General features: G+C 36.2%; 1 protein-coding gene across 2 annotated transcripts; it reads right to left on the reverse strand.

The window, feature by feature from the left end:
- Nucleotides 1-820: 820 nt before the first annotated feature.
- On the reverse strand, nucleotides 821-11,741 carry LOC139963959 (uncharacterized). 2 transcript variants are annotated; one of them, XM_071965219.1, is made up of 5 exons: nucleotides 11,541-11,741; nucleotides 8,127-8,252; nucleotides 4,613-4,828; nucleotides 1,811-1,993; nucleotides 821-1,199 (listed from the first exon to the last, which is right to left on the reverse strand). In XM_071965219.1, the coding sequence occupies exons 1-5, from the start codon at nucleotides 11,541-11,543 to the stop codon at nucleotides 951-953; spliced, it is 777 nt and encodes a 258-aa protein (XP_071821320.1). In that variant the 5' UTR covers nucleotides 11,544-11,741; the 3' UTR covers nucleotides 821-950. The 2 variants fall into 2 exon arrangements, with proteins under 2 accessions (XP_071821320.1, XP_071821322.1); XM_071965221.1 differs by having other exon boundaries at nucleotides 11,495-11,734.
- Nucleotides 11,742-12,169: the final 428 nt, after the last annotated feature.

A 12,169-nucleotide genomic window follows, 5' to 3' on the forward strand; every position in this document is an offset into this window, starting at 1 on the left:
CATTATGTACATCAAAAGAAATTACGAATAAGGGATATGACTTTGGGGTGACTTTGGGGTGCGGCTCCTATGCAGGGATGTCTGGGGTCCTCACTCATAGAAATGTCAAAGTTAAGATGTCAAATGGTGCAAGGTTGTTTTAATACCTATAGCCTATATATGTAACAGAAAATCCCTGACTGAACGTTTTCCACCTACTGGATATGGAAGAGGGATGGGAAGGGAGGGCATCTCCCCTCCCCTTGCGCACGCCACTGGTTTACACTTTACAAGTGACGTCCCACTCTATAATGGACATTCACTATGTGACGTTTCAATATAGATAAAGCCACGCTGTATGAGTGACGTCTCACTCTATATAGGCATAAGTGTCGTTTAACATTCCTTAAGTCTCTCCATACAGGGCGTGTTTCTTGGTGTATTTATAAATTATTTTGTTATAAATATAGTATTTAGAAATATTATTAATTTGTCGAAAAAACGGTATCCTGTTTTATTCTTTTGTTTATTCATTAGTAACTTTTTATCAACATCGGACTTTATGTTTCGCTTGAGGTTGTATGATCTGGTCTGTTACCAATTAAGCGTTGAGTTACAAAGATTTTTAGCCAGCTCTCAGACCCACCTCCCCACACCATCCCTGCACCTTCCTCTTTAAACCTGTCGATTCTTCTTGACCGCCTATGGCGGATTTGGTAACCGATTCTAATCTCTGCGGCTTAAGTTTAAATCCAGAACAGTTACATTATAACACAACTTACGCTATAAGTCTGATTTATTCAAGACACCAATGAATTCACCCCCATGACAGAAACATGTTTATGTACAAATCTTTTATATTTGAACACGGTGACTATATACTTAGTATATTACGTGGATGTGCAAGTTCAATCTATCTCTTTCTCTCTCCCTGTCTCTCTGTCGCCAAAAGCAAACACGTCCGGGCACATTTAAATAAATAAATCCTCTTTCAGTTGCTTGATCAATGTTTGCTCAGATTGGTCAACAATATGATTATCCTCAGCATCATCGCTAACGAGGTTTGTTGGCCCGATTGATCGAACTCGAAATAGCTTTCTCGTTAATTTGTTATTCTTACTGCTTCTCCTCCCTCTCTTTCTTCGTTTTGAGTTTTTTCGCCGTTTTCTGTCATTACTTGAGTGATCCGACTTGCTGTTTGCGATATTACCATCCAATGACTGGAAAAAAAATGATAAATCAAGAAAAGAGAAAAAGGAGAAGACAAAACAAGGAGAATAATTAATGAGAAATTCATGATAATTGACGCATTATATTATACTTGGATATATTTGAGGTGGATTCATTCAGAAAGCAAAAAAAAAAAAAGGGAGGGAGGGAATTTGCTTAAATTCCAAACCCTTTTATTTATGATTGATTTCTACCGAGTATTTTTTAAAATCTTCGGTAGAAAAAGAAAAATCAGGCTGGATGATGAAAGAGAAGGTTTTAAGCCCAAATTCTAGTTTTAATTATTCCTCGATTTCAACACAATCTAGCGAATAAAGCCATAGATATGCGAGATTAATGAGATAAATTCCAAAGAAATTTCTGAGTAACAACTCCTGCAAATCCAAAGTAGGAAAATACCTCTTTGAAAATGGGGTTAACCGGTTCATTTTTTTAGGGCCAACTGATTAATTCTTTTGACGTTTTAACTGGCTATTGACAACTTGATGTTTGCTTGCCCATTCCCGTCGCCTTTCCCCTTTTTGGCGGACGTCCATGAAGGGCGTTCCTATATATATCTTGCGTATTTCATGGTCACGTGTCAATGACGTTGATAACTTACCTTAGAAGGTGTTCGTTGGTAACAGACGGGACTCTCCTTTTGAGATGGTCTAACCGTCCATTGTGACGTCAGCCTTTGAAACACGTCACCAAAAGTCGACGTATTAAACGTCCTCTTATGGAGCTGTGATGCATGGCCTCGGAGATTTCCGTCCTCAAAAGATTGCTGCGACTTACTCGGCCCCTAACCAAGAAATATTATACAATTAAAAGCACTTGAACTTTCCTTAAAGCATTCTAAATTTAGACAACAAAATCATGGGATATCTTGGTTGTGCAATTCAGTACCATGTAGTTATATACAGAGCGAATCAAGACAGTCATACAAATAATCCAATTGATACCCTGATAACAAAACTTAAGGAATAAAAGCCAAAACATCTTGACTGTAATTCGTGGATACCGAGGAGACTTATGGCGAATATTAAGTCAAATTAATTGATTGTGAGAGGGTGTGAAGTGTTTATAGGATTTCTTCGCAGAAAAGGAGATAATAAGGTCATGCCTATTTATTCATTGGATGAATATGCATGACCTAATTGTAATATCTAACAGTATGATACACTGTATCCAACGGACTTGGTTAAATAGACTAAGTAATTAAAAGGATAACTATATAAACTGCTCAGTCCTGGTCGACTTGAAAGAGAATGGGAGGGAGAGGGAGAGAGGGGGGGGGAGGGGGAAAATGGGCTACCTTATTGAATATTTCTGAGCACTGATGTTTTTTTATAATCGCAAAAGTCTACTACTAGAATACGATATTAAGGTACCTACTTGGGAGGGTGTTAATTTAAGCCAATTAATAAGTATAACCCTATAGATACATATTCGGTGTTCCAGGAATGGCTTATACCTTAACTAAAGAGATCTTCCTGTGGTCAAAGCTGATTGCTTAGCAAAACGTTTGTTCATTTCTGCATATTTTAGGTCAAAACAATATATCTCATATCCCAGCATTTTGTACCGCGAAAGTACGGATTTTTGTAAATTTGGTATATTTTTTTAATGCATTTGGCAACATTAGACTAAATGATTTCATCGGAGCAATTGAAATAAAGATGTCTTTTGCTTTTCTTTTCTGTTTTAGATATCTCAAAGATTTATCCAAAGAGAAAAGCATTATTTCTATCTAAAGTATAGTTTCAATTCGTATGGGTTTTTTTCAAGTACACTATACAGAAAAAGAAATGTCAGTTTAGTAAACATTTCTAACATGAAATCTGATATCAGATTCCACTGATAAATATCAACAAGAATACGATAATTAATCAAGCTTCTGCAAAACAAAACCATCCATTGAAGGACAACACATGTCAACCACTGTGATCCATTTTCATGAAGTAACGAAAGGTCATAAGCCAGTCAAATTATGATACTTTAAATCAACCATATACCTTGAGTTAGGAACAAGTTATTGAGATGGAAATTCAGTTATTATAACAGTTTGGAATATATATCTCTTCAATATTAGTTTTACATTGTCACCAGAAGATCACCTATACATCCATCACGTCGGGGGGGGGGGGGGCTATCCGATTAACAGTTTCATCTCATTTTAGATTCTACGTAATCCTGCCTTGTTTTTCCACTTCCCGTACTTCCATTAGATTGTTTTAGAGATGATTAATTACAAGAAGCAAGTACTAATTTTGATGTTTCATCTTGGACCACTAAAACTCCGTCAATATTATTTATCGACAAATTTACATTTTTCTTTCATGATGCTGAACAAAAAAGGAAACTAAGTGGATGGCTCAATTTGACGTCATCTTTTGCCCTGTTTTTCTTCTTCGGTGCTCCGTTTAGATTGTTGGAGAGATGATTAATTACATGAAGTAATTACTAATTATTTATCAAGATGATAACCAGCCGCAAAGAATCATAACCAAGGTGTGTTCATCTTGGATCACGTCAATATTAACCATCGACAAATTAACATATTCTCATGTTGCTATCAAAAAAAAAGGAAAATAAATGGATGGTTCACTTACTTATTGAAATATGGAGTCCAATTATTAGGTTAATCGGCATAAACGCAAACACGTTGACACAATTGGTTAAGTGGGCATGGTTAAAAGGATTTTCTGGTGGCTAAAAAGTTGATTGCTTAGCAAAATTGCAGCAAATCTGCTGATCCTTTTGCTAAAAACCCCAATTTCTTTCGACGAATTTTTGTGATATTTTATTAATACATCTGACGGCAGCAGAATGGATGAAGTAATCATGAAATTCAGCTGAAATTGTCTTTTTTATCTTCTTAATAATATATCAATCATTTATCCACAGAGGAAAATTATAACATATCTATACCAAAAAAGAAAACGTTTCATTTTGGTGAAGTTCTAATCACAGAGAACATTGACAGCTATGCAAATATTCTTAAAGGCATTGAAGACTCGCGCACAAAGAAAGGTCTGATGCCGGTAATCTGACCTAGTTTCGAATGAGGTGTAACAGAAGTGTTAGACACCACCATCGATCCCAGAAAGTACACACAGCTTGCTACCGTCGGTAATTAGACACTAGTGTACAGTCAATACATGCAGCAACGGTCAATGCCCACAACACAGTGTACATAGCAGCGATGGACATCTCAGGTCGGCAGATAAAAGATAACAAGGTATCACGTTTCATTACTGTCTGCATTTTGTAGCGAAAAGAAAACCACTTCACTTGCAAGCTACGGAAAGTTAACTTGTTCAAAGGGCGGCACGCGGTTTGGGCGAGTCTTCAATGCCTTTAAGGTCTCAGGTATCAAGGATTCCTCAAGAAACAGATTATAAAATGATACTTTACTAACCTTGTCTGCGCTGTTTCGCCCTTTCTTGCGTACTGATTTGCAAGCCGGTTTAGTCTGGCTTCTCTTCCGGGGCTGGTTACCGGTCATTACCTGTTTCGTCACAGGGTGTCGTTTTCTGGGTTGATAAGGGGTGTCTAAGATACCCTTTAATACCAGCTCCTTTTCTCTTCGTATTTCACCTAGAGCCAGTTCTTCCTCTCTTTTCGCTAAGTCGTGCTGTATCAAAATAAGATCAATCAATAAATTTACAAATGTAAAAATTTAAAGAAAGAGTAAAAGTAAAGAAACTGGAAAGAATAATGAGACAGTGTAAGACTTATCTAAAAGAAAAGAGAATATTCCACACTGTGAGTTTATACAAACTCCATCTATATGTTTGTCCCTGTAACTCGAGATATGATTGTTTGAATGGAAGCTATTTTGGCTGGGTACACCCTCGATTACTCCAAGGCGTGGATCATAGAATAGGCAGTCTGTGATGTTACATTCAGACGGCAGATATTATTTAAAATATTTCCCTTTTCTACTATAACATTCTTGTTGATTTATCTTTTAATATTTGATACATTTTAAATGTTTGTTGAGATGTCAATGTTCTCTATATTAAGAATTACATAAAAATGCAACTTTCTTGGTAAAAATATTACTTTCCTCTGTAGATAAGTGGTTTTATATTCAGATAATTTGTTTTCTTGATGAACGACATCACTAAACAGCGGAAGAAATATTCCGCTTCAGTTTGGGAGATAGCAAAGTGTATGTTTAATCACACCAACAGATTTAAGCAACTTGAATTTTGTTGCTTCACTTCCGTTACAATGTTTATTTCGTGTAACCGGGATGTGTTTGTTGGTGCTGTATCCTAAGTTCTTAACACCACACTGTCAATGGTACCATGCGCGCAGTAACAATACTGTTTGGAATCAACTTGAAATTGTATAAAACAAGAGCATCAATGACGCAGTATCTCAATACTGGAAGTTTTAATTTTGATTCCTAATTTCAAATCTTTGCTCTGTCTCTACAATTATCAATATCAATCATGGTACAACAAATATATAACTTGCATTTTTGTTACTTTGCCACGAATAGTCTCTGCAGGTTACACTTTATCCTGCTAGTCTTGCCTTTAGCGCTCATTGCCTGTTAGTCGAAAGAACGACGTTGCAAGGTTTAGTAATGTCATAGAATATTTAAGAACTTGTTTTTTAAGTGGTATCCTTCATCTTGGGTCAGTCTCTGTTGGACTTTTTGGTCATATAGTTTGACGTCAATGACAACGGCCAAATTAGAAGAGGAGAACAACTCGACCATATTCTTGATGCCTGCCTTGAGAGCTAGGCCTATTGACCTACTGTATGTTACTGTAGACTGTAGTGGTGACTACCATCAAAACTGTGTCCACTTCTAGATATCAAAACAACCCACGTTTTTCCATCTCAATTTTTCTGACATGAAGATTTCATGGATTTATGACTTGGAAAAAATAATGTAAAAGAAGATTACAAGTTTTTATATGCAAGTGATGGGTGGCCTCCTCCTCCCCTAATAGCCACCTCAGTTCCTCTCCATTTTGTTATTTTATTTTAATTCTTTGTACATTTGATATCAAACATTACAGGTTCAAAAGAAAGCTAAACATACTTCTTATAACCTTATACATCTTATATCCTTATAAATAAAACATAACCTTATACAATTTTTATAGTCTTATAAAAGTTGTGATGCTATGGCCGGCTCCTCTTTTATACGTACCCATCAACAAACTTACCCTGGTCCTTCCTAGGAAAAGCTGTCTGAACACCAGTACAATGCTAATGTGGCTATCACTGAAAGCCTAATAGACCTAGGGGGCCTAGGCCTATATATATATATTTTTTAAATGCACTAGGCCTACAGTAAGTAGCCTTCAGAAATACAAGAATGTGTATACGTAATTATACAAAATACATGAAGGGCAATCAAACAAACTTATCATGGCCCTTGCTCTGAAAAGCTACCTGAACACCAGTACTATCCTTAAATGGATGTTACAAAAACGAAGGCCTAATATAAATTAAATGCACTACGTAGAATTCAGCAGTACAGAATTTGTATATGTAATTAGCATGCAATACACTACACCTGGCGTACCTAACTACAATACAGAAAATTAGTCGCGAGGGTAGCCATTTTCGTATATCTAACAATAGCTGCCATGAGTCATAGCCAATCTGCTACAAAACAGACTTGGGGGCGGGGCTTAATCATCAAAAACGGACCTTTTTACTAAAAGTAGGGGCGGCAGCTCAGTGTTGTTTTAAGAAAGAAAAATCATTTAAACATCAAATAAAGCAAATAAAAGCAATAAAATGTCATATACAGTTGGTAAAATTCTTATTAATACCTACCTGTAAACAACAAATGAAAGTTTAAAATGTTAATAAAATATATAATACATAGGACCCTATCTTAGACGATACCACTGTTGACAGACAATTCTATTCTATTCTCTTTCATAAAACATAAGTTTCGGAGCGTGTGCAAAAATGGGTTGTTTAAACTGTATTTCAGACCAATTTGCCCGATTTGGACATAAATCGGTGAAAAAGTCATAGAATGAGATAAAATTCTCGAATAAAAAATAGTAACTTTTGTTGGCCTATATGGTATATGCTTGCTCTGAAAATTCCAGAGAAAAAGAACTTTATATGAAGACGCTGAAAAATTTTTAAGAGAGGAGAGAGTCCCACTTACTGTAACAATATCTCTATACATGTAATGTATTGAGATAACAAAACCAAGGAGAAAGTACACGGGTTTAACCAACATCAGCCCTCATGACACGACGTTTTAGCTCTAAGATTTTCTAACCGGAGCCAGATAATCCTAACTTGTATTTTATGCAGATTTAGTTCACAATGACCTCTATTACATACGATTAATGTGATTGTTGAATTATATTATAATTAAAAGAATCGTCCAGAGAAATATTTAAACAAATTATTGATGAAAGGAAAACATATTGTTAGCATCCTGGTGAAATTTGAATGCAATACCTTCATGACGGTTCTCGAGATATTAATAGTTGAAAATTGTCATAGTTTTTACCATTATTTAACCTAAAGCGAACACGTGTGTGATGTCATAGTTGCACAATGCCAAAATATGAAGTTAATAATATATGCAAATGTATTGATATCGAAATGCATCCTAATTTTTTTATGGAGGAAATTGTAATAATTGTAATTCGTAGATGATACTTTGGCCCAGACCACATTGGGACATTGAAAACTTGTACTATTTTATTTCAACAATTCGACTCTTTCGAAACTGTACTAAATGCAGTGTTCCATCAAAAGTTTTACTTTGACGTTCACATTTTCCACTTTTTTTGGTCCAAATTTCGAGATAAAATTCTATCATTTGATTGCCTGGCACACCTTTTGCTATTTACAAATTGGATACAGTTGAATGATTTATCACTCGAGATGTATTATAGTCTACAGCTGTAAGATGAAATACACGGATTTACCTCATATTCCTCTTTAACCTTCAAGGCTAATTTATCCATAAACTTTCCATTGGTAAGCTTGACCCCCTCGGAGCCCATCAAACGCCGAATTCTTTGTTTGCAGGGGGACCAGAAACTCATGTCCAACTGAAAGAAAATGAAATAATAAACAACAAATTAACAGTCTAATGTTGGATCATAATAATGATGGTGACGACAATGACGATGATAATAACGATGACGGTGACGATGCATGCTCTATGTAGTTTCCTCATGGACTAACACGCTAAACTCATCAAACCTAACATGGCCTCAAATCCCACGCAGAGTGCGTATATACGTGAACGCCATACCGCCCTCACTAATTAACCGGTTACCAAAAAAAACAAAAAAAATCCTATACGCTGTTCTTTGAATGTCTTTAAAGTGTTCTAATATTGCTTCAATGTTGACCCAATATTTGCTCAAATGTACTTTATTTTCATTCATGCTCTTTATATTGTTTCCCTGATGATTTTACACACTTTTGGCACTCTGCCACTCGGGCGGATTAATTTAATATCGATTCCAGATGGATTATCTATATATATGCCATGCTCAACGGTCATGTGGATGTTATTAAAGTTGATAGTCCAGGAGATAATTAACATATTGATATATGGAACAGGGACATATCCTACGCATCCTGAAGGTGATATAATTTGTATTCAATTCCTATACGTACTGTTTTCGAGACAACAGCATCTGAACCTGTCACGGTTTGCTGCAGCTTGAAGCAAACAGGTATGACAGCTAGCCTACAAAGTGCATTTCCTCAAACTAAAATTACAATTACCTACTTCAAAATTGTTATGCACCTTAGTATGAATATACATACTAGACTCACGTGTATATTATTAACTTTACATATCCTTACATCATAGGTGTGTAGTTGAAACCTATATCTAATCCAAGGTCAAAACAAGAAAGTGAAAAATTAAAAGCAAACCATGGCGTCACACAAGTAAGGTTTTCTTACTAATAACCTTCGGTGTATATGTGTGGAAATACATCCCCCCTCTCCACCCCCACCCCAACCTTTTTTGGCATCGGCCCGGAACCGGAATTAACCAAATCTTACACATTACGTATACGGGTTTTTCCGTGAAATCATTAAACATATAGAATTAATTAAGGATAAACTTCGAAAAACTTAGGTGAGGTTTTCCCAGTTGCTATAAAGATCGTGGGTCTAAGTGAAGACCCTGGACTCTTTTTTCCTAATAGATCTGTCTTTTCTATGAAATAGACAATATTTTTGTAATCAGAGTCGTGCTTTCCTATTTGTATACCTTAAATTGGGGATAAATATTATCTTCTATCATCAACAACTTGTGAAAAGATGCTTAATATTTATAGTGAAAGAGAGTTTTTAGGATTTCTTATTGTTGTTATATACGTAGCAACAAGTGTCTATTTGTTATTTAGCAACAAATTATACAGATAAATAGAAACAATACTCAACGAGAGGCTTTTTGTGACATGTTGTGACATTTTTTGTGACATTTTGTGACATTTGTAACATGTTATAAAGTACAGGAATAACAAATTATGAGGCATTCAAGAGACGCTTTGGAATATGGAATGAGATTTAGGCGATTCGGAAGTAGCAAAACGAAATTATATCTAGAATAAGATTACTACAACGAGCTTTAGTGTTCATACATCAGAAGCATGCCTAATATAAGAAAATATTATAGAATAATGATAAACGTAAGGAATACCTATAAGTTTGTTTAAGAAATTATTTAACATGTGTTTCCACTTTAAATTGTAGTAGTTGACTATACTATACAAAACACTTCATTGTATTACAGTATAGTCAAAATGACTATACTAACAGCTTTCTTATAACTAAGAGATAATTCCGCCGGCATATGTTGATATTTTATTTTGTAGGTCATCCGGCCAGAACCCGATATCCGGTGAATTCCAAAAGGATGAATTCAACGCTTTTTAATAATCTTGCAAATTATACATGTTGGCAACATATATAGTCTCCGAATTCAAAATTAATATAAAAAGAAAACGGCGATAAAAAACATTCAAATGATCTAACCATTGGTTTTTTTATTAAAACAAAGAATAATATAATTTGATATTTTGACAAGAAATAATCTTATAGCATTTACGTAATATGACAAAGTTTGCAAATCTACTTTACCTGTGTGTCTAAAAAATGGTTACGAAAACTCGCGAGAGATGTACGTACAGTATAGGCCTATATATGTGTTGGTATAGTAGCTTATAGTCCGAACTTTATTCTTCGCTCGTTCTTGACCGTGTTGTATATATAGGTTATCCGCAGGTGAGATAAATTTCAGTGTAACTAAACCGCCACTTTATACTAAAGAGAAGTAGCCGTGTTTGTATAAGCCTATAGTCTGTATCAATACTGACCCCGGATACCTTCGTACGGATGGTTCGGACATTTGAGCTGTTGGTCATTGTTTCATGGTCTATTAGACTGAAAGACTAACTCTTTTGTCGAAAGTTAAAAAAGGCTCACATTGTTTTCAATGTTACCATGGACAGGCGAGTTTCAGTGACCACGTTGTCAGGGTATCTGATTCTCATTAAAGCCGCTAGTTTGTAACAAATAATTTTGCCCTTCTCGACAGGATAAGTAATTTGTCAAGTTACGATTCGCCTGTTTTCTGTTTTGTTTCTTTGTGTCACCGAAGAGAAAGTCAATTATTTTAGATTAAGTAAGTAAATACATATAGGCCTAACATCGTTACGATCATACGGTTACAGGAGGTCCTCCCCGCCCCCCTCCCCCACTCCCTCCTCTCCCCCGTCCCTCAGAAAATAAACGTCAAATGGTCCATACAGAGGCATATTTAGACTATGAACTAGGTCTATAATTAGCTCTAAACGCAAGGTTGTGCTACTAAATAATAATGATTGTGTATAAGGCTGAATTGTATAAGGCTGAATAGGGGGTGTACACCAGTACTATATATAGTGGTATAATTCTTCTCTAGCTGAATGAAAATTAACAAATCCACTGGCAGAACCAATTTTTCCCCACGGAATGTGTGTGACGTGCCACCCCCCCCCCCTGACGCACGGCACTGATTTTGTAATAGTAGTGTGTGGGCAGGGGAGGGGCCGATGGTAAAAGGCGTATTCATCACTGATAGCTTTCTAACGAAGTAAAGGAATTAATAAAGTAGGATATCAATTTCATGGAAGATTAAGAGTACTTCGTCTTTCTGACATTTACATTTCTGCTTGAGCATCACTATACACTACTAGTGGAACTTAGGCAGCCTACATAATCATTGCCGAACTCATGTATAGGCATATAGGTCTATACATTGCTAAATTTACAGCATAACGCTTACCTTATATACGTGTGATCCATGTTTATTCTGTTTCAAGACCCCTTACCATATATATACTTCGTCATCACCACAGTGACACATCAACGACGATCGAACGATCGAGGAACGGTTTATTTTGAGAATTAGGAATTACTATATCCCCACCCTCATCGTGCAAGCAAGTGGCAAACGAAGTGTTCAGACACGCATTTATTATTTTTATGCTATCGTAAACCTCACTCTGTTACATCACATAGCTCTTTATAAGGCTGGATCAATCGACGCACTTATAGCCTTGCAACACGAAATACGGTTGCACTGCACTTTACAAACAATTCGAGACTCAATTGCGCAAAATAGTGGACTCGAGCGTTAAAGCGCGCGCCAGCGGATTAGGCCGAGCCAAGGATCTGTTGTTGCGCGTTGACGCCTTCGTACGTGGCGCGATGCGATAGGCCTACGGTATATCTTTGGCTCGAGTACAGGTTTGTAATAGCGCTGCACCATTTATCGGGATCCGAGCGCTGATGCGCTATATCTTTACTATTGCAAAACAGACAACACCTGAGTAAACAAGTACAAAAATAAATGAAGGAAAAAAAGTAATCGTATCACAACAAGAGTGTGTTGCAAGGCTATATATAACCGTATCTTGTGTTGCGGTCGTTCTAGGGTTGAAAAAACTTCGAGCTAATG

Source organism: Apostichopus japonicus, chromosome 22 (assembly GCF_037975245.1).
Source record: "Apostichopus japonicus isolate 1M-3 chromosome 22, ASM3797524v1, whole genome shotgun sequence".
Classification (NCBI taxonomy): Eukaryota; Metazoa; Echinodermata; class Holothuroidea; order Aspidochirotida; family Stichopodidae; genus Apostichopus; species Apostichopus japonicus.

Excerpts from the sequence above, each read along its gene's own strand:
- LOC139963959 (XM_071965219.1), bottom strand. Across the intron at positions 4,829-8,126 it reads AGGTTAAAGAGGAATATGAG|CACGACTTAGCGAAAAGAGA; the intron begins GTAAATCCGTGT and ends ATTTTGATACAG. Across the intron at positions 1,994-4,612 it reads GGCGAAACAGCGCAGACAAG|GGGCCGAGTAAGTCGCAGCA; the intron begins GTTAGTAAAGTA and ends TTTCTTGGTTAG.